Source organism: Lagenorhynchus albirostris, chromosome 3, assembly GCF_949774975.1.
Source record: "Lagenorhynchus albirostris chromosome 3, mLagAlb1.1, whole genome shotgun sequence".
NCBI lineage: Eukaryota > Metazoa > Chordata > Mammalia > Artiodactyla > Delphinidae > Lagenorhynchus > Lagenorhynchus albirostris.
Genome location: NC_083097.1, coordinates 157,973,559 through 157,996,320, shown reverse-complemented (window position 1 = coordinate 157,996,320; position 22,762 = coordinate 157,973,559). Strand labels below are relative to the sequence as shown.

Here is a 22,762-nt window from a genome sequence, read left to right as displayed (position 1 = left end):
GGGGTCCTGTCTTGGTTTCCCAGCCCAGAGAGGCTGTGTGGGTTGAGCTCAGTCCTGAGAGGGGAGCTGCTCTGATGGGCTAATGTCAGAGAGGCCCTCACTAGCGATGCTGCAGACGTAATTATGACAACAAGCGCCACTGCTCTGGCCGCCGGTGGACCTGTGGTTGGCGGGGAGGCTGGTGGTCCAGCTTGCAAACACGGAGCCCCAGCCACCCTGGGCTCCTGAGGCCGCTCTGGCCATGCCCCACCATGGGAAGTGCTACATCCAGGCCAGGCAGCGCATGCTCGAACCACTGTGTGTGGCTTTTGAACAGCCCAGACCCAACGCCAGAGGTGAGGGCAGAAACTGGGTCTGGGAGGGGAGAGCGAGCCCGCAGTACCTTCCAGTAGGGTGGAGTTGAGGACCTGTTGTATGATGCTCCATGTGCTTTGGCACCTAAGGTGCTCACCTGCACCTCTGGCCCTCGGAGCAACAAGGGGGCTTGACTTGAGTATTTTCACTCTCCCATGTCCTCTAAGTCCAGGTGTTAGTTTATTCGTTTTCACAGTTGTCTTGTAAACAACGTGAAAATGTTTCTAAGCCAAGTGCTTGAGATGAACTTGTTGTTCATCACGCAGGTGAACAGTCCCTCAGCTGCCCCAGGGGTGAAACCTGGGCCCCGGTGGCATACTCACGGCCCGTGTTGTCGAAGAGAACCTTGTCATTGAGGCCCAGGCGCAGCTCAGGCATGCCCGACAGGAAGACCCGCATCTTGATGGAGCCCACAATCTCACTGCGTAGGACGTTACCGTTGGCACTGACCTAGGGGGTGGCGAGGAGGGGGTGAGGGGAGGCCCCACGCACCGGTCACTGTCCCCCAACCACGCTGTGTGACCCTCCTGGCCACTCCCATTCTCGAAGCCCTTCTCGCTGTCCCCTGAGCTGGGGAGGCAGGGCCAGGCCAGGCCAGGGAGGCAGACACTTACAGGTCCCGCCTTCTAGTCCTCAGGCCACACTAGGCTCCTCCCTCGCAGATGGGCCAGGTGATACTGTGCCTGGAATCCTCTCTGAGGGCTCTACTCTAAGTTGCTCTTGGGATGCCCGGGGCAGACCTGGTGGCTTGAGGCCGTGTGCTCGGCTGGCCTGGGCAGGGACTCTACCAGGTCTGCTCATCTGCTGGGAGCAGGCCAGACTGACTTTCCTGGAAATCTCTGTTTCTCCATGTGGGGCCTGGCAAAGTCCCTAGGGCTTGTTGAAGACGGAGCTTCCTGGACCCTGCTCCCAGGGCCGCCCTGATGTCTGATAACCACCGATCCAAAATAACAATACACTTAAGCAAATACAATCACAGCTACAACACTGACTGAGCAGCTCCTCCTCAATAGGGCGGGGCTGTGACTTGGGCTACCTTTTAACTCCTGTGCAAACTGGAAGGCATCTGAGAGTGCAACTAAAAATCACAGCAGGACGATGGGCAAACCCGGAGACTGTCCTCAGGGGGCCAGGCTGCTGGAGCACCTCTCCTTGGGCCCATTTTAGAGACGAGGACACTGAGGCACAGAGAGGATGCCACACGCTGAGGGCACAGAGTGGCTGGCAGAGGTGCTGGGGCCACAGCCTGGACCACCACCCCGTAGTGCCATTCTGCATGAGGCCACATCCACACCAGCAAGTGAAACAGAGGGCTACAAACTCAGAGGCCCTAGGGCCATATGGGCCGTTTCTTGGAGGGCCTGAGTTTCCGATTTCTGCAGAGAAGCAGGAAAATCTGTCCAGTCTTTAACTCAGATGTCTGCAAGTAACACGTGCACACATGAAAGCCCTCCGCCTCTGAGGGAAGTGGAGAACTGAGGCGCCATGTGGACGATGACCCCGAGAAAGGCACAAAACAGGACAGAAGGCCCTGCAGGCTGTGGCTCCGTCACTTCCCGTCGCTCACTATGCTCTGACCACGCTGGCCTCTCACTGTCCTCGCCTCAACAGGCAGCAACCTGACCCCACAGCACACAGAAGCTGCTTCCTCCTCTGCCTCTTGCCAGCCCTGTCTGCCTGTCCATCCATCCTGTCCACGCTCGGGTGAGGGGTCATGTCAGGCTGCTCACTGCTGGGTCCAGCACGAGGACAGTGCCTGGGGCAGCGGGCACTCGGCGAGCCCGTGCAGACATGGCCCTTCGCCCCTGGGCTCTGGGCAGCTGGCACTACCACCTGCCTTACTCTGCGGGTCCTCCGTGTTCCCCCCCGACAGTCTGCCCTTAGACCCCCTTCTCTGGGGGGCTATCTCCCCTTGGGGAGTTGGGACTGCACCACCCTCTATAGTTGAATGATGGGAAAGAAGGCTCAGGAAGTGGAGACAAAAGCCATGCAGCCTCTAAGGCTAATCCTGGCCACCTGGGCAGCAACCAGGACGGTGCTGAGGCGTGACTGGCAGCCCAAAGCTGGTGCCTTCCCCAGGGTGGGCATGGAGGAGATGTTTGCCGGGGGATCGGCTGCCTAATTATACTAGTACAACAAGATTTTCAGAACCTGGAGGCCAATGTTGACTCTGAAGGCCGCCAGTTCTGCAATCAGACTTAGGAAGGTGTGTTCCAACATGACTGGGATGTCCATACCTGCCTCTTGCTGCCCCTCGTATGGAAGAACAGGGGTCCTTGGGCAGTGCCATGTGTAGGGACACACTGCGGCTGGGACGCCCCTGAACTCCCAGCACTTTCCCAGGCAGTTGTTTATAAGCTGCTCCCTGGGATTGCTTCTCCACCTTAGGACACCCTACAGCCATGTTCTGGGCTGAGTAAACAATTCAGACGAAGGTCCTCAGGCAGGAGGGGAACGCAGTGAGTGAGGCCACTGTCTTGCCTCATGGCTTAGTAAGTAAGAGAGCAAATACGTTTATATTCAGTCCACTGGGAGAATCTTTTTGAAAAGCACTGTTACTTAGCAATTGCATGTCTGGGAACTCGGCCCTCCAGAAATCCTGCCCAGATAAGGGAGATGCCCAAACACACATCTGAGGATGAGCAATCATGCTCATTTCTGCACTGGCTGTAACAGTCAGAAATGGGCACACCTAAGTGGCCCACATGACTGGACTGGCCCAGCCAATCCTTGTCTGCCCAAGTAATGGGAGTGAGGCCCTCTCCCGAGAGGTGACAGGCAGGCTGCAGGTGACATGGGACTGGCCTGCATCACCCTTTCTCTACCACTGACTACAGCTATAAAACCTGGGCAGGATGCATGGGCAACTACTGGAAGACTGAAAAGGTGGATCTGGGAGGAGCCGACTGAATGAGCAGTCCTCCCTACCCCCCTACCCATGTGAAAGTGCAGCAGAAACCTGAAAGTGGAACCAAGAAGTACGGTGCAGTCAGAGCTTGTGGAAGCCTCTGGCTCTAGCTCCAGGGCCAGAAGGGGAACTCCTGCTGCTCAGAAGGAGTATGGAAATCCCTCATTTACCCCCTTTTCTGTTTTCTCACGTCCCAGGCCCTAGGCAATTCAGCTGCCTTTCCGAGAGGGTGGGGCAAACCCAGGATTTCAGCCCAAGTGCAGACAAGCGCTAGAGTAGGGATCTAGAGCCCCGAGTTTTTGGCCACATAACCAAAAAGGGAAGCCCCCAGCCAGAAAGCACCAGGTAGAGAGCAGAGAGTGAAAGGTTCAGGTAAGCAACCTCATGAAGTTGTTTATGTCTCCAGATCTCTCTAGAACCAGGCATGCATGGATATGATCCTAATTAGCACGCCAAAGACATCAAGAACCAAACTGTCCCCAGTCCCTGATGGACCACTGGGCAGTGCATATTTGGCATAGATTTAAATAGCAAAGGGCACAAAGGCTTTGAAAACTGAACTGATTCTCATGGCCCATAGATTGGGGGTTGAAACTTGTGACCTGAACCTAACCAGGACAATTGTCAGCTAAAACAAACAAACAAACAAAATCAACATTTTCTGTATAATTTAAATAAGACCTAGAATCTTACCTCAGGATATAATCTAAAATTACTCAGCATACAAAGAACCACGAAAATTTCAGCTCACATGGAAAATACAATCAACAGACACCAACAATGATATGGATATTGGGATTATCTGACAAAGACATTAAATAGCTAGGATAAAAACTGCAAACACTCTTGCAACAAATGTCAAACTAGAAAGTCTTGGGAAAGAAACAAGACTATAAGAAGAAGAATCAAATGGAAATTTTAGAACTGAAAAATACAATAACAAAAAAATCACTGAATGGGCTTAATAGCAGAATGGAGATAACATAGGAAACGGTCAGTGAACTTGAAAGCAGATCAATAGGACTTATCCAATCTAAACAATAGAGAGAAAAAAAAGATGGAATAGAATGAACAGAGCCTCAGAGACCCTTGGGACAATAACAAAATGTCTAACATTTATGTCACTAGAGTCCAGATGGAAACGAGAAAGAGTGAAATGGTGAAAACATATTTTAAGAAATAATGGATGAAAACATCCCGAGTTTGGTAAAATATGTAAATCTACAGATCCAAGAAGCTGAACAAGCCCCAAACAGTAGGAATCCAAAGATCTCCATACCTAGACACATCATAAGCTATCTGCTGAAAACTAAAGACAAAGAAAAAATGTGGAAAACAGCCAGAGAAAAACAACACATTACCTACAGGGGAATACCGATTCGAGTGACTGTGTATTTTCATCAGAAACCATGGAGTCCAGAAGGAAGTGACACAACATTTTTAAGGTACTAAAAGAGAACTTGTTAACCCAGAATTTGATATCCAGTGACAATATCCTTTTGGAATGAAGATGAAATAAAGACATTCTCAGATGAAGGAAAACGAAGGGAATCTGTAGCCAGTGGGCCTGTTTTGAAAGAATTGCTAGAAGAATCTTTTTAGATGGAACTGAAATTGTACCAGAAGGAAACCTGGAAAATTGGAAATGAGGGGAGAGCAACAGAAATAGTAAATATCTGGGTAAATATGGTCGAGAGTCTTCTTTTTCTCCTCTTGAGTTCTTTAAAGTATGTCTGACAATCGAAAGCAAAAATTTTAACACTGTCTGATATGGTTTTCAATGTATATAGATGAATATACAGGACAACTCTATAATGGGGCAGTAAAGTTTCTAAATTCCAATTGAAGCTGTAAAATATTAACTCTAAGTAGAGTATTTTATAGCAACCACTAAAATAACTATACGAAGAAAAAAAAGATAGAGTGAAGAAACAAAATGGAACACTACAAATGTTCAAAAAGATCACAGAAAGATAGGAAAAGGAAACAAAGGAATGAAAAACAGAAGGCAAGTAATAAAGTGGTATATTTTAATCCAAGCAAATTAACAGTTACAGTAAGTATAAATGCTCTAAATATATAAAAGACAGAGACTGTCAGAATGGATTTAAAAAATGACTCAATTATATGTTTTCTACAAGATATATGGCACAGGTAAGTTAAAAGTAAAAGGATTAAAAAAAAGGAGTAAAAGGACAGAAAGACATATACCATGTAAACACTAATCAAAAGAATTCTGGAGTGACAATATTAATAGCAAAACAGACCTCAGAGCAAAAAAATTATCAGGAATAAAGAGGGACATTATATAATGATAAAGGGGTCAGTTCACCCAGAAAACAGAAGAATCCTAAATCCATCTGCACCTAATAACAGAACTTCAAAATATGTGAAGCAAAGACACAGACAAATTCACAATTATAGCTGGAGATTTTTTTTTTTTTTTTTTTTTGCGGTACGCGGGCCTCTCACTGTTGTGGCCTCTCCCGTTGCGGAGCACAGGCTCCGGACGCGCAGGCTCAGCGGCCATGGCTCACGGGCCCAGCTGCTCCGCGGCATGTGGGATCCTCACGGACCGGGGCATGAACCCACGTCCCCTGCATCGGCAGGCGGACTCTCAACCACTGCGCCACCAGGGAAGCCCTAGCTGGAGATTTTAATGCTCCTCAGTAACAGGTAGAACCAGTAGACAGAAAATTAGCAAGAATTGCTAGAAGAATTGAACAATGCCATTAACCAACTGGATTTAATTGGTATTTACAGAACACTCTCCCCAACAAGAGCAGAATATACATTTTTTTCAAGGGTACATGGAACATTCACCAAGATAGATCATATTCTGGATCATTAAAACAGACCTTAACACACTTTAAAGAATTGACAGTATATAAACTATATTCTCAGACAATGATAGAATTAAATTAAAAATCAATGACAGGGACTTCCCTGGTGGTCCAGTGGTAAAGAATCCTCCTTACAATGCCGGGGACGTGGGTTCGATCCCTAGTCAGGGAACTAAGATCCCACGTGCCACAGGGCAAATAAGCCCACGTGCCACAACTACTGAGCTTGTGCGCCTCAACTAGAGAGCCTGTGTGCCTCAAACTACAGAGCTCACGTGCTCTGGAACTTGCGCACCACAACTACAGAGCCCATGCACCCTGGAGCCTGGGCGCCACAACTAGAGAAGAGAAAACCTGCACGCCACAGTAGAGAGAAGCCCGTGCGCCACAATGAAGATCCCACATGCTGCAACTAAGACCTGATGCAGCCAAAAATAAATAATAAAAAAATATATATAAATAAATAATAAATAAATCTTTAAAAAAATCAATGACAATGAGATAACAGAAAAACCTGCAAACATTTAGAAATTAAACAACACTTTTATTAAATAAGCCATGGGTCAAAAAGAAAGTCTCAAGGGAAATTTGAAAATATTTTGAACAAAAATGAATATCCAAAATATCAGTGTAGGATACAGCTAAAGTAGTGCTTAGAGAGAAATTTATAGCATTAAATGTTTATATTAGAAAAGAAGAAAGTTTCAAATTAGTATCTTTAGTTTCCACTTTAAGAAACTAGAAAAAGAAGAGCAAAATAAGCCAAAATCATGAGGAAGAAAATATTAGAGATAAGAGCAGAAATCACTGTGATTGAAAACAGAAAAATAATAGAGGAAATCAATGAAATCAAAAGTTGATTCTTTGTGAAAATCAATAAAACAGATAAACCTCTCATAAGATTGACAAAGAGAAAAGAAAGAACATAAATTACCAATATCGGAAATGAAAGAGAGTGTATCAGTACAGACCCTGTACACATGAAAAAGGTAATAAGGGAATACTATAAACAACACTGTGCATAGAAACTCAGTGACTTACATGAAATAGATCAATTTCTTAAAAACAGCAAACTACCAAAACTCACTCGAGATGAAACAGAAAATCCAAATAATCCTATAACCATTAAATAATTGAAATTCGTACTGAAAAATAAATCTCCACACACCATTGTAAAGCAATTATACCCCAATAAAGATGTTAAAAAAAAATAAAAATAAAAGTAAAAATAAATAAATAAATAAATAAATAAATAAATAAATCTCCAGGCTCAGATAGTTTTGCAGGTGAATTCTACCAAATAAAATTAAAAATAAGCAATTTACAATGGCTTCCAAAAAATTAAATACTTAGGTATAAATCTAACAAAAAATTTGTACATGGTAAAAACTAGAAAATGCTGATGAAAGAAATCAAAGATGACCTAAATATATAGAGAGAGACATACTGCACTCATGGATTGTGAGACTTAATATACTAAAGATATCAAATCTCCCCAAATTGATTAATAGAGTTATTTAACACAACACCAATCAAAATCCCAGACAAGCTGATTCTAAAACTCTACACAAAGGAACTAAAGAGCTGAACAATTTTGAAAAAGAAGAATGTTGTGAGAGTCACATTATCTGATTTTCAGACTTACTATAAAGTTACAGTTATCAAGACAGTGTGGTTATTGGTGAAGGAACAGATATACAGATCGATGGAAAAGAACCGAGTCCAGAAATAGAGTTGCACAATATGGCCAATTGTTCTTCGACAAAAATGCAAAAGCAATTCAATGGAAAAAGGATAATATTTTCCAAAATGATTTTACAACAAATGAAAAAAAATGTTCAATATGCAAAAAAATGGATATATGCCTCACACCTCAAATAAAATTTAAGTCAAAAATATCATAGACCTAAATGTAAAACTATAAAACTTTTAGAAGAAAATTTAGGAGAAAATCTATGTGACCTTGGGTTTGACAATGAGTTCTCAGACATGGCACCAAAAGCTTAATCAATTTAAAAAACTGACATTTGGACTTTCTCAAAATTAAAAACTTTTGCTCCGTGAAAGACAATGCCAATAGAATGAAAAGAAAAGTGACAGACTAGGAGAAAATATTTGCAAATCACATATGTGACAGAAGACTTTATCCAGAATATATAAAGAACTTTCAAAACTCAACAATCAGAAAACAAACAACTCAAAAATGATCAGAAGATATGAAGAGACACTTCTCCAAAGAGCATAATGATGCCAAAGAAGCACATAGAAAGATGCTCAACATCATTAACCATTAGGGAAATGCACATTAAAGCCATGATGAGACACCTATTAGGATGACAGAAATAAAAATGTTGATCAAGGATGTGGAGCAACCGGAACTCTCATCTGCTACTGGTGAAAATGCAAAAATGTTAACAGCCACTCTGGAAAACAGTTTGGCAGTTTCTTACACAGTTAAACATACACTTACCATATGACCCAGCAATCCCACTGCAGGGTATCTGCCGTAGAGAGATGAAAACTTCTGTCCACACATAAACCTATACATGAAATGTTTATAGCAACTCTTTTAACAACTGCCAAACGTTGGAAACAACCCAGATGTCCTTTGATGCGTGAATGGATAAACATACTGTAGTTCAACATATAAAATAAACAAATATAAGAAGAAATAAACTTTTGATCACAGAGCAACTTGGATGAATCTCAAAGGCGTTATACTGAAAGAAGCTAGATTCAAAGTGACACACACTGTATGATTCCACTCATACAACAATCTCAAAAAGACAGAACTATAGTGATGAAGACCAGATCAGCAGTTGCCAGGGGTTGGGAACAGGCAGGAGGGTGTGACTACCAAGAGGCAGCATCCAGGGAGGTTTCTGAGGTGATGAAGCTGTTCTGATTCCTGGTTATGATAATGGGTACACAAATCCGTACATGTGCTAAAATTCATAGAAAATATGGTCAATTACCAAATAGTCACTTAAAAAATAAAATTAAAAAACAAACAAACATACACAAAACAGTAAAAACCAAAAATCAAAAAACCCCAAAAACAAGTCACAGGAGAACTACATCTTATGTTCTCAGTTTCACAGAAAAACAATGTATGTCTGTATATCTACAGCACGAGGTCCCAAAGGATGACAATGAATCCCTAAGCGATGTGGCCTTTCTGATAACAAAGCCCTTCACTTTCAAAGTCTATACACTGCTTTTTTTTTTTTTAATGATGTGCATGCATTCACTCTAAATAAGAACAGAAACTAATGAAGATAAAACAAGCTCACATTGCAATGAGCAGCCCAACCTGAATCCTGCTGATCTGCTATCACACAGAAACTACCTGTTTCTCAGGGCCTTGCTAGTTTTAAAAGTAGAGCTGCTTTTATTTCCAATCATGGAGAAGATAAAATTTTAAAAAAAGAAAAGGAAGCCTACCAGGAGATTGACAGACTCAATGACGTCCAAGAACACCTCGTTCTTCCGGTACTTGATGCCCTCAGAGCGCCAGGACACTGCGTTGGTGACGGTGGCTGGGGGCCGTGGGGCCCCTGTTTCCAACTTGTGGCCTTCCTGAGTTATGTACCTGTGGGCCCGGGCTCACAGTTAAGCAGCTCAGGCACAGACAGTCTTCAAAACAGCCCCTCCCTGTAGCAGGCGCCAGGAAAGGCAGGCTCTGGTTTCACCTGAGGCTGTTTAACACAAGAATTATCTTACGATTTCCAAAGCCTCCAACAAACTCTTCAGTTACAGTGAGTGCAGAGTGGTCACTTTTAGGGAGCCAAGGAGACAGCGTTGGTGAGGAAAACAAGAAGTGGGCATGAAGTGCTCCCCTGCTGGGGGTGCAGAAGGGACCAACCTCCTAGGGGTGTAACCTGGTGACCCTGATTCCACTTGGGGAACAACGGATGTGAGATGTGCTGAAGTTCATGTGGCTTCTCTGAGTGTCCCTCTGCTCCCCTGTAAAATGGGAAGACAGCACCCCTGATTGTGAATGGAGTGAAAAAAGTGCTTGCACAGGGCCTGGTTCACAGGAAGTGCTTAATCCACGGTGACTGTTACTTGATGGGCAGGATTCCAAAGGAGGGAGATTTTTCATCATAGCTTCATTTATGACAATAAAAACAAAGGCAGGTGACTCCCTAATAACAAGCCATTTAGCACACTTCTGTGGATGGAAATGAAGACCTCGCAACAGGAAAAATGCTCATGCTACGCACGGATGCTGCGTGGAAAAAGGACCCACAACTGTCCCAGTGACTTAGTAAACTTCTGGTGCAGCTGGAGACAGGGCAGGGGGACCAACAACATGAACATACGTTTGCTTCCTCCACCTCCAAACCTGCTGACGACATCAATGTTGTGACGTCACCCAGGAGGGGCCTGACCCCTGCCCCCCATCCCCGGGCCCCATCCCACCCACTCACTCCTGCAGGATCTTGCTGTCTGTGGTCTGGGGGTAGCCGAAGTCCATGAGCTCATCCAGCAGCTCGTAGATGATGACGAAGTTGTCGCGGATACTCTCCTCTTCCAGCTCCTTGAAATATTCCGAAAATACCTGTGGTGTTGCGTGGGGGGCAGATCGTTGAGAGGAAGGACGAGGAGGGGATGAACGTTTGCACGAGTTCATTTGCCCTTCGTGCCCTGAGGCCCCTGCTAACAACCCTTTTGTCCACAAGCTGCGTTCGCCCGTTTCCCAGAGTGCTATGGACGAGGCCTTGGGCTCAGGGAATGTGGGCAGGAGGACAGCAGTGGCCGCCTATGAGGCAGGAACCAGGCTGGGGGAGTACAGGCGTCAGGCCTGGTCAGAAGCCCCACCCCTGCGGGCCCACTCTCCTCCCCTCCCTGACAGACACTCTCAGGCCTGGGGCCCCTTCCCATCTTCTCTTTAATCCTGACTGTAACTATCACCCTTTGCCTCTGAGCCAGGAGTGACTCAGGTGAGGGACAAGAACCACTGCGGAGGGGACAAGTGGCTCTTCCAGCCTCCTCTGGCCTCCCTGAACTCCAGTCTGTACAGCTGTGCCTGCAGACGAATCTGCCCCATTTCAACAGAAAATTAAGAGGATCAAAGCAGGGATGCCAAAGGAGACAAAGGGAAGAGGAGCTTGGTCGAAGCTCTTTCATGAGCACAAACACTGAAGCAGAAAGGCAATGCCAAACACTTCAGGGAGGAGAACCTTCCTCCTTCCCGCTTCCCCGTCTCCACACCCCAGGACTGCAACCGCTGGGCCTCTCCTCTGAAATCACAGGCAGCGCAGCCCGGCCTGCAACAGCTCTGGAATGCAGGCCTACTCCTCAGCCTGCACCCGGGGCCTCCCCGGGGGACATGCTGCTCTCCTGCCCCCATGTCCTCACTGCCCACACCAGCCTGTTCCCCAGCATCCGGTGTAGATGGCTCCTGATCGGGCTGCACAGGGCACCATCTGAGGGATGAAAGCTTTCCTGGGCCCACCCCAGGCCTCCTGGGCCCACCGCCCGCTTTCTTCAACCCCACAGCCCCCACTTTGGCCGCGCCCCTCTATCTCTCTCCTGGAAATCGGCCTGGCCTCCCAGCTGCCTTCAAGTGCTTTTTCTACTCAGCAGCCAGAGATGATCTTACCTCGAATCAGGTCTTGTCAGTCTCCTGCTTAGTGCCCTCCACCATCTCTCTCGAGACTTGGAATGAAATCTGAACTCCTCACTAGGCCCTGTACATCCCGCCCCTGCCCACCCCTATGGTCTAGCCCTGTCACCTTGCTGATAGCAGCCCCACACTCTGTCCTGAGCACACTGGCCCACCTGATGTTCCCTGACTGCACCACGTGCACTCCCCCACCAGAGCCTTTGCATGTGCTGCTCTCTGCCTCCCCAGCTGTCAGCTGGGCCTGCTGTGTGTCACCTCTCTCCAAGGTAGGGCCTCAGGCCTCTGTGTTTAGGCCCCGCCCCCACAAGATTCCGAACAGAACTTGGCTCCGCCCTCCTCCTGCTTATCCCACCTTCCTAATCTCTGACTCATCTGGTTACCCTCCACCCTTCCACAGCCAGCTAGGGGGCATACCTGTCCCTCTTGGAGTCATGGCGCACCTGGCCTGAGCCCCACCTCCCGTTCGCTTTCCTCTCTTCACCAGGCAGAGGGGCAACTAAGGCCACAGAATCCCACTCACGGATCACGTGGAGCTCCCCCATCTCACTTCTGGGGTTCCAGCTCCAAACTCCCTAGGGATGCTGCAGCCCTCGGGAGGCTGGTATGGTGAGGCACACTGCAGTGACAGGGTGACGGATACCCCTGTGGCTCAACTCACCTGCACCACCTTGTAGAGGAAGGAGAACACCAGTGACACGCACGCGTTCTTCTTAGAGGTGGCGACCACTGCATGGCGGCTGCAGTCAAGGAGCAGTCAGAGGCCTGGGCTGCCACCCCCCAGACCCCAGTTCACTGCATGTTTTGGAGCCACCCCAAGCCATGACTCGGCCCTCAGCGGGTTACCGACCTCCTGGTCTGAGCTGGGCCTGGGACACAGCAGTTACAGCCAGAGGAGGTCCCGGCTCCCAGGGAGCGCTCAGCTGACAGAGGGGCAGCAGGGGGCACAGGGAACCCACCCCAGCTGCTGGGTAGCGGGGGCTGCCCTGAGGAGGTGATGCCTGAGCTGAGGGCTGAAGCCCAGGGTGTGGTAGAGGGCACTTCAGGTGGGACGAGCAGCCTGGGGCAGGAGGAGGTAGTGCGGGTCATCCAGAAGCGGAAAGCAGGAGCACAGTCGGCCCTTCTCCAAAGCCCATCGCTTACGTGACCCTCCTGAGGTCCAGGGCTCCCCAGGCAGGCTCCGGCGGAAGCAGCCGGGGCCAATTCTACCTCAAGCCTTTCTTTGAGCCTTTGCCCCTGAAGCAAACCTTTGAATGAAGCCTCCATTTTCTCACTAGTATGATGGGGGCCTGAGAGTGGATTTGCTGAGGTGATGTATGTAAAGTGTCTGGCACACTCCCTCTGATGGCCGGGGGGGCGGGGGGACGGCGGTGGGGGTCGGGGTATGTCCTCACCTCTTGGGGTCAGTGTATACTGGGCACTTCCTGTTCCTCTTTCCTTAAAGGGCCTCAAGCCACCCAGGGAGGCCAGTTCCTGTGCACTGCGCCCTGGCCATTCACAACAAGCCTGTGCCACTCCAGTGCCAAGCTGTGAGCTCTGGGAGGGAGAAAGGGACTGCCTCTACCTCACTTCCTGCCTCAGCTGGCCCAGCGCAGGGCCCCAGGAAATGGAGCTGGGCCAGTCAAAGGAGTGCTGGCTTCCCACCTCTAGTCCGGGCAACATGCCATCCAGGTGCTAAGGAGGGGCAGAGGGCACCTCTGACCCTCATGGCTGGGCCTTGCTGGAAACTGCCACCTGATGATGGAACTCAGGCTGGAACTCAGGCAGGGTGTGCTGGGCACTGGCACCCAGAGGGGCAAGCCCTCGATGTCTCCTCCCTGGCTGCCCATGCGTGAGACACTGGGGCCCAACTGGAAACTGGTCTGACGGCTCCTGCTGCGCTGACACAGCTGCCCCTCCCTCCTCTCCATACCCGGGCAACCACTGCCCAGACCCAGGGCAGCTTCCAAGATAGCCAACTCTTGGCTCACAGGCCACCTACCATACTCTACAGAGCTGCCCCTGAGGCCTTCCAGAGAGGGGTGAAGAAACAGAGGCACGATGAAGGGAGCCAGACCTCAGGGCACTGGATGAAGGTCCCAGGCCAACACCTCCCACCCTGTAACATGTACACAAATCACTAGGGATGGCCTTGCTACAATGCAGATTCTGACCCAGCAAGGCTGCATGGGATCTGGGATGCTGCATTTCCAAAAGGCTCCCAGGGGATGCTCGGGCCCGTGGACCACACCTGCACTAGCGAGGTCCTGTGTGTCTCCATGAACACGGGAAAGGGGAGAGAACCCGCGTCTGCTGGGGGTGATGCATCTGCACCAGCTCAACGGACCCTAACAGTCCTGCTCTCACTGGACTGTGGGAAGGTGAGGACTTGCCTCCAGTCACATAGCTACTGGAGCTTGGGTCTGAACAGGGCTGTGTGCTGCAAAGCCATGCCCTTCTTGCAGCAGTGCGGATACCAGAATGTGCCTGACCAAAGCCATGCGGGGCTGGTCAGACCTCACGGATGGAAACTGGCTCAGCCAGGTCTCCACGTGAGCCTGAGCACGGGGGGCTCTGAGATCTGGGCAGGGTTGGGAGGAATCTCTCCCCTCCTCTGTATCCCACCACCCTTCATGATCCAGGCCACCACCCCGCCCACCTCCGCCTCCCCACCCCTCCCTGTGTCCACTTCTGATCCCTGCAGTCTGGCATCCACTCAGCAGCCAGAGACTTTCAGAAAATGCAAACGTGCCCGTGTCACCCCTCTGCCTGAAACCTTCCGAAGACTTCCCAACACACTTAAGGTGATTTCCTATGAGGCCTTGCAGTGCACACCCTGCTGACCACTTGGGCCCTGCTCCTACCATGCAACCCCCTCCAGGGCTCCAGTCACCCCCCACTACAGCTTCGGAATGAGACTTCGCCTGGGCTAGTGCTCCTCGTGCCGGCCAACTCCCGTGGCTGGCAGACACCTGGCCTTCCTGCAGGTCTCCTCCAGGATGTCACCTCCTCAGGGAACCCTTCCTGGCTCCCTGGACCTCTGTCACACTGGTCATCCTTGGGCAGCAGGGGGCTCCAGAAAGACAGGGCTGTGCCTCATGGGCCCCACTGGCCTGAGCCAGCCCTGGGTCAGCCGGGTCAGGGGCCGGCAGCCCTCAGTTGCACGTGTGTGTGAATGCACACACATGTCCACACGGGGCCCCCTGGGAGCCCCCTAGCCAAGGGATACGATACAGGTTGTTGTGCTTGATCCACATGAAGCGGACTCCCCCATGGGCCAGGATAGGTGACAGCATCCCCTCCTCCTCTTTCTCCATCAGGATGGGCATGAAGTGCTCCACCTCCGACATGTCCACGTCACCGCGGTAGTTCCGGCAGATGAGCACCTGGGTGGCGGTGGAAGACAGGGAAGACACTTTCATCTTGAGTTCCACCAGCTGGATGGCTGGGGTGGCGGGTGAGACGCACCAGCTTCCTTCCCTCCAGGGACCCCAAACACACCTGTCCATCAAAGGGCCATCTGATCTCCATCCCCCAGGGGATTCCTCAAGGAAAGCATTTCGCCAAGTGAACTTCCTCAGGGGCCAGTGGGAATCTTCCCAGAGGGAGCGTGGAGGGGGGCTATGGGGCAAGAGTCCAGGACCGCGTCACTGGGGAGATGCCAGGTTAAACAATGTCCCATAGGCTCTCATTGCAGATCTTCTCAGAGCCTTTCTGTGCTAACGAGCCCTGCTCTTCTGTCTGTGTCAGGAGAGGGACACTGCTAAGTGTTCACATCTACCAGAACCTGCCTGTGGCCTGAAGAGAAGCTCTTCTCCTCATCTCTCTCTCATGGCCTGTGGGTTTGGATGTGAAACATCACTGCCGATAGGAAAGGAAAATGGGACAACCACTTTGGTAAAGTTTGACAGGTTCTCAGAAAGTTATAATCCAGCTTATAACCCAGCCATTACTCTCTTAGGTATTCACCCAAGAGAAAGGAACCATACGTCCACATGAAGATGCATGCATGGATGTTCACAGCAGCTTATTTTAAAAAGACTCAGGCTGGCGAGAATGCCAACGTCCTTCAACAGGTGAATGGAGACATAAACTGTCCAGCCACACCATGGAACACTCCTCAGCTATGAAAAGGAATGACTACTGACACGGGCAACAGCATGAGAGAATCTCAGGATCACTGAGCCTAGTGAAAGAAACCAGACAATGAAGAACATATCTACGTGATTCCACTGAAATAAATAAATCCTGGGAAATGGTAACAGAAAACACATCAGTGGCTGCCTGGGGACAGGCTGGATACAGACGGGTTTGAGGAAGCTTTAGGGGGTGATAGAATATGTGTTTATGGTTTCCTGGGTATACACAATGACTGAACTCATCTAACTATATGCTTTAAATAAACACAGTCTGTTACATGGAAGTTACACCTCCCTGAAGGAACGAAAAAGGAGGTGTGAAGCTATGCCATTCTGAGCAAGGCCCCATTTGGAGATGCCGCCTAGAGCTGCTGCCACTCTTGTGTGTCCATGAGGACAGCTGGCAGTATAACTCAGTAATATGCCGAGAATGACACCACAGAGCTGACCAGTCTGCGAGCCGCCTGCCTCAGAACCTGTAGTTTCATAAGATACATTGTCTTACTGTACAAGCCAGAGAGAGACAGAGAGACAGAGAGAGAGAGAGAGAGAGAGAGAGAGAGAGAGAGAGAGAGAGAGAGAGCGCAGACGAGTGAGCAGGTGAGAGAGAACCGTCCTTTTCTAGTTTCTCCTTTGTGGCCTATGGGCAAGGGACCCTGTGCCCTCACTGCTGTTCAGAAGGCCTCTTAGAGACTCAGCACCCAATGGGTGAGCTTGTGGGTACCTGGACCAGGCCCTGGCACAGGGATTCCCACATACCCTCTCATATATTCTTTGCCAGGAGTATATATTGCCTCATATACTCCCCCCACCATGAAGCAGGACTGATATTTTTAAAGAGATGGACAGTGATGTCCAGAGAGGTGGCACCACCTGCCTGAGGTCACACAGTGAACAAAGGTGAGCCAGGATTCTAACCCCACTTCTCACTCCCTTCAGGGCCACTTCTGCTTGATAAATATTGCTTTCCTGGGCTTCCCAAGCCCACCTTCTACCCCATGTATCCAATTTTGGGGGATGCCACGGGCATGGAGTCCCCGGGCCCCCAGTGTGTTCAAAGGAAAGAGCAGGGAGCAATTTATTTTGCTCACCTTCATCACCAAGGCTGCAGAGAGGTCCACTCATTCATACCGTCTACCATACATCATGCTGGGCCTGGAGACACAGGGGTGACCAAGACAAACAGGGTCCCTGCACTGAGACAGCTGGTCAGGGGGAAATGAGAGACTCTGCAAGGGTATGACCTTCAAACTGAGGCCTGAGGGGACAGGCAGGATAGAAGCAGAGGGACCAATGTGGCTAAAGCCATGGGGTTAAGGGTGCAGCCCATGTGGGCACACCTAGGAGCACTGGTTAGGTAGAGTAGGGGCAGCCTCGGAGCTCAGGCTGCAGGTCAGGACAAAGGCAGGAGACAGGACAGATTGGAGGGAGGCAGGCAACGAGGGGACAATCCTCAAACCCTTGCTGCTGATCCTGACCCCACAATTCCTTCCTCGCAGACAGTGAGACAGGTGTTCTTAAACAGAATCAGATCAGATTGCTTCTTGTTTAAACTGCTGCTGCCCCAGCCTCCCCTCATACAGAACAAACTGCAAGTCCATCCCATGGCATGTCTTCACAGCCCCTCCAATGCCTCTCCATCCATGCTCCCCAGACTCACCCCATTCCAGCCATCCTGGTCAGCACCCTAGCTCTCTCTAAGCAATCTACATTTGCTCCTGCCTCAGGGACTTTGCACTTGCAGTTCCCTCTGCCCAGAATGGCCTGGCCTAGATCTTCTCGGTTCTCAGACCTGAGCTCAGATGGCACCTCCTCCAAGAAGTCTTCCCTGCTCCCCATGGCTAAGATCATATCCTGGCCCTTTCCACTCCCAAGCCCACTTTACCTTCACTGCCCACATCACCACTGCATTATATATTCATAACCTCATTTATCATCTGTCGCTTCTACCAGAGTCTAACACTCCCTGAGAACAGTGACCACTTTCGTCTCGTTTACGGCTGTGTCCCAGCACCCACAACAGAGCCTGGCCCATAGTAGCTGCTCAGTAAAGTCTGTGCAGTGAACATGGCAGTGAGGAAAAGGAGGCCAGGATAATGCCCATGTCTCCAATGTGGGCAGCTGCATGGATAGTGGTATCAATCACTGAGATGGGGAGAGAGAGAAGGGCTGGCAGGTGGCGGGGAGCTCATCTGGGGAAATGCCAAGTTTGCAGTGGCCGTGAGACCTCCAAGGTGTCCTGGAGGCCTGTGGATCTCCAGATAAGTGCTCTGGACTTTGGAACAAATTTGAGAGTCATTGGCACAGTGACATAAATCAAAGTCTGCCTCAAGGAGAGCAACAGTACGGGAGGCACGCCAGGCCCAAGCATGAGGAGCCGACGTCCACGGGGAGGGCAGAAGATGAGGGGCAGCAGTCAGTGAGAGAAACGGGGAAAACAGAGAGCACAGCAACCTCGAGGCCAACAGAAGCCTGCTGAGGAGGAGCGTAGTAGTGGTGTCAGAAGCTGCAAAGAAGAAAGATAAGGGCAGAGAAATATCCATGGATGGCTTTCTATCAGCTGAATGTGGCCCCGCTGGTTTCCTTGGTGATCAGAGGCTCTGGCTGGCAGGTAGATATGTGGTTGTGAATTTCCTGACTTTATTTTTTATTAAATGAAGTCTGCGCAGAAGGCAAACTTTCAAAACATGAGGTCCATGGGGAGTGGAATGATAAATGGCGTGATGGTCACTGAGGATGGGAGGCAAACCCACAGCTGCCTCAGGAGCTTCCTGAAAGGCACGTATAATCATACTTCTTCCAGGCTATTGTCTCCTATGGTGGCTGTTCCTTCTTGGGATCAAAGTGGTTCCCTCTGTCCTGCTCTCCCATCTGGACATCCTCAACACCCACGGCCCTCTTGGTATCATCCTCCAGGCTCCAGCATTACCCAGGACTTTTGGCTTGCCAGCGCCAGCGGGCCCACTGTGACACCTCCTCGTTCACCTGACTGCCACCTGGTCACCTTCCCAGCTCTGGCATCTCCCTCCTCCAGGAAGCCTTTTGTAAACACTTCTCCTCCCGCCAGCCCAAACTGAGGCTGGGTAACTGCATTACTGGGGCCTTGTCCTTGTGGCTAATGGGATCTGACCATTTGGATCCATGTGTCTGCTTGGATCTGTCAGCTTCCATGCACCTCCCCTACCAGAGCTCAAGGTCCGTGGGGACTAACATGGCCTGTGGACCATGGGTGGTGCTGAGCCTGCCTGGTGCGTCTGCTCAGCGGGTTCACACACTCGCCCTAGGTCATGCAGCTGAGCAGCAGAGACAGGTTTTGAGCTCAGCCCTAACTCCTCAGTCACAGAGCGATGGTCCGCACTGGAATTGGTGCCTACTAGGTGCTCATGAAATGTTTGCTGAAGAAATGAGTGATCTGAGTAGGCAGCCTGTAGGACCTCTGGTGACACAGTGGCCAGGGAGGAAACAAGAACACGTGCTACAAAGACTTGGGAAACACTGCACCCTCCCAGCCCCTGGTGTGCCCTGTGTCTTTCTTTGCCTCCAAGAAGGTTGAAGAAGGGAGCCTAGTACTGGGTCTCACTAGCTGTTGACTTTGGGTGGCATCCAAGGCAGGCAACCCACTTAAGGGACTCTGGGAAAGTGCTGGGGGTGGGGAATGGAGCAGCAAGGGACAGTCACTTCACCTCTTCACTCCCTGCTGCTTCTGAGCTAACTCCTGCCCACTTCACCTAGGCCCGACACCGGTGTTTCTCTCACTCACTGATGTGGGGCTTGTTTAATATTGTTGGTTCTGCCCTATTCTTGTTACTCCCCAGTGCAAGAGGTCTCTTGGCTTCTAGCTGGGATGGACTTGGGGGAAGGCAGCAGGTCACTTCTGAAAAGTTTTGAGATCCCTCCTTTATGAAGCTTTCCCAAAAACCCCTGGGAAAGGCACCCAAGGCCTAGTTATGCCCAATTCCTCCTTCATGTCTCAGCCGGGTTTGTCGCTCCCCCTGGGCAGCCCTTCCTGACCCCCAGCAGAGGCTGACTCTCCCTATTATATCATCACTGCTCCACCACTGCAATTTATATTTATTTGTGCTTTTTGAGATCAGTGTCCCTCTACCACCAGATTTTGAGCTCCAGAAGGACAGGGACTGATTTCTGATTTTGCTCCCCAAAGGCAGCCCAAAGCTTAGCACCCTGCCTGGCACTTAGTAGGTGCTCCTCAAATATCAGCTGAATGAACAATTGATTCTGGGTTCAACTCCTAGACCTGCCACTTCTCTGTGACCGGTGTGACCTTGGGCAGATTGCATCGCCTCTCTGTGCCTCAGTTTCTCCCTCTGTTAAATGGCACTCCCACCACCCACTTCACCTGACTCTTGTATCTCAATGTCACAGTGAACGTTAAGAAATCCCTACAGGGACTGGCACAGAAAAATCGCTGAATAAACATAAGCTGCTGCGCTCCCAGAGGGCGGGACTGGCCCGAGGGCACACTGTCCCCGCAACGCCTCACCACCTCTGGTCAAGGGTCGTGCAGCCTCTCGGCGCCAGGCCTGGCTTCCAAGCGGGCTGCGGCCCGCGCTCCCCGGCCCCCACGGAGGCCTGGGCCGCCAGCCCACAGGGGTGGGGGATGAGGGTCTTGCAGCCGGTTACCTGGCAACGGCGGCAGCCCACTGCGTTATCTAGCAACGAGGCAGGGCTAAGGCGGACCTAAGACCTCTTCCTGGACACTTAGCAACAGGGTGGAGGCCTCAGGTGCTGCCAAACGGCTTCCTTGCCTAAGACCAGGATGGCTCCCATTGGCCGGTTAACTAGCAACAGGGTGGGTCCCCATGGGGCGAGGCCCCCGCCAGTTGCCTGGCAACGCGGAAGGTGGGGCGCCCTCGGTACCTTGCCCTTCAGGTCCAGCACGTAGACGGCACTGGCGGACATGGTGGCTGCGGAAAGCCTCGGCACTGGCCGAGGGCGGCGGCGACAGCGGGGACTGCCAGGCGGTGAGCCAGGCCGGGTGCGCCCCGCGACAGTTCGTTTCCACTTCCGGTCCGGGGAACCTCGCGCGGACCGTTATGTCCGGCCGGGAACGAGCTGCCAAGAATGCGCCGGCGCAGGGCGCAGGGTGCGCAGGCGCAGTAAATCCAATGCGCCCTAACTTCCCGTTCCTCCCTCAAGCATCCGGAAGTAAGCCGAGAGGGGCGGGGCGGGGCCGGGCCGACTGAGGCAGGGCACTCTAGCTGCCAGACTGGGCGAAGCCCCTGCAGCTGAAAACCCCACTTTGTGGGCCAAGTTAGGTAAGAGATCCTTGTGGTTGAACCCACCTGGGGCCCAGCCGTATGGAACCCATAGCCTGGTGGGGAAGTCGAAAACAAATATACAGTCACCAATTGTGATACCCTTTATAGGGAGGGGTAAGGTGATGGTTACTTGGAAAGAAGTTAAACTCTCTGGCAATTGAGCCGTAGCAACAGTCAGTTCCTGTCACCTGTCAGTGTCAACGTTTGTCAGTGGACAAGTGTTTCAGTTTATTGCCTGAAATGATCTCCTGAAAGCCACACCCCACTGAACCTAGGCAAAAAGCAGGTGATTTATTTCTGTAGTTAGTGGTCACTGTGGGTAATGCAAACTGTGACCCCAATTAATCTAATTGAATTATATCTCATTTGCTTTTATGAATACTCGGCCTTTGGAGAAATGCCTGCATTCTGTCCCAATGAACCATCACAGTGCCCTGGGCCCAGTCCTGCAGTATCAGAACCATTTACCCAGGCTGCTTGCCTCTTCTTTTATCTTCTCTACTACCTCCACTTGGGGTTTTCAAAGATAGTTTTTGCAACTCTGTGGTTATACATCCTCTACTTGGGGTAGAGATGTAAGTGCAAGAAAATCCAGAGAAGAAAACTGGAATCTTTAAAGGTTATCAAGTGAATCCTGGGCTGGAAGAATTCTTCCACAAAGCAGCCAACTGAGGCTTTTTGACATCAACTCTCTCTCAAGAAATCCTACCGTGCCTAGCCTCATACCTTGCCCAATTTATTGCAGTGTTTTAGAAAAACATGTCTTTTTTCTAACTACAAAACTGTACATCTCACTGAAGAAAAACTGAGGAAATGCCAAAAAGCATAAGGCAAAAAGAAAAGCCACCCAGGAGAGGCAACCCTTTCCATTATGGAGGATTTCTTTTCAGGCTTGCTGTGGGCATTTTAAATGTTTAATACAGTATCGGGGGGCTAGGAGGACAAAAGTCTTTTGAGGAAACAAAGACTTCCAAGTGCCAACAGTACTGTCACAGTAAACACTGTTTACACATAAGTTACTTGTAACCTCCTTTTCTCCATATGCGGAGGAAGGAATTTGAATCATATCTGAATTTCATTCTTGGCAGTTAATGTGTAAGTCAGATTTGACCTCTGTGACGTCTCAGAAAAGACCATACTGATTGTGCTAGACCAGAGTTTTTCAAACTTTGCTGCATGCTGGGGTCACCTGGGGAGCTCTGAAAAATCTCATGACAGAACCCCACCCCAGGCAGCATCAGTAGTTCTTAATGCTCCCCAGGAGAGCCTAACATGCAGATTTTGAGAACCACTGTGGTAGACTATAAGTGATGGCCCTCGATAAACCACATCTTCTGGTGTTCGTGCCCTGTGTAATTCCCTCCCAGAGTGGGTCTGGCAATGACTTGTGTTGGCGATGGAACAGGTTATGTAAAGGGAGATTCTGGAGGACGTTCTGGCCCCAGGCAAGTCAATGTAACTTACACATGAACTAAACTACACCTCGTGGAGCAGAACCATCCAGCTGAGCATGGTCAATACACAGAATTGTGAGAGAGAAATTCCACTGTTTTCAGTCACTCAGTTTTGGAGTGATCTGATGGGCAGGGAGAATTGGAGTAGCTGTCTTCCCCACTACTGAAGCAGGCTTT

General features: G+C 50.1%; 1 protein-coding gene across 3 annotated transcripts in view; it reads right to left on the bottom strand.

The window, feature by feature from the left end:
- AP1M1 (adaptor related protein complex 1 subunit mu 1) overlaps positions 1-20,909 on the bottom strand; it is a 30,247-nt gene extending 9,338 nt beyond the window's left edge. The window contains exons 1-6 of one of the 3 annotated variants that reach the window (XR_009539736.1): positions 20,731-20,909; positions 14,943-15,099; positions 12,396-12,463; positions 10,539-10,669; positions 9,550-9,697; positions 678-804 (exon numbers count right to left, since the gene is read on the bottom strand). Coding sequence is in view for 2 of the 3 variants with exons in the window: in XM_060144606.1 (XP_060000589.1) it covers positions 678-804; positions 9,550-9,697; positions 10,539-10,669; positions 12,396-12,463; positions 14,943-15,099; positions 20,731-20,772 (673 nt within the window). In the remaining variant the exon portion in view is untranslated. The remainder of the gene's footprint in view (positions 1-677; positions 805-9,549; positions 9,698-10,538; positions 10,670-12,395; positions 12,464-14,942; positions 15,100-20,730) is intronic. The other 2 variants (XM_060144606.1, XM_060144605.1) reach the window with 2 other exon arrangements.
- Positions 20,910-22,762: the final 1,853 nt, after the last annotated feature.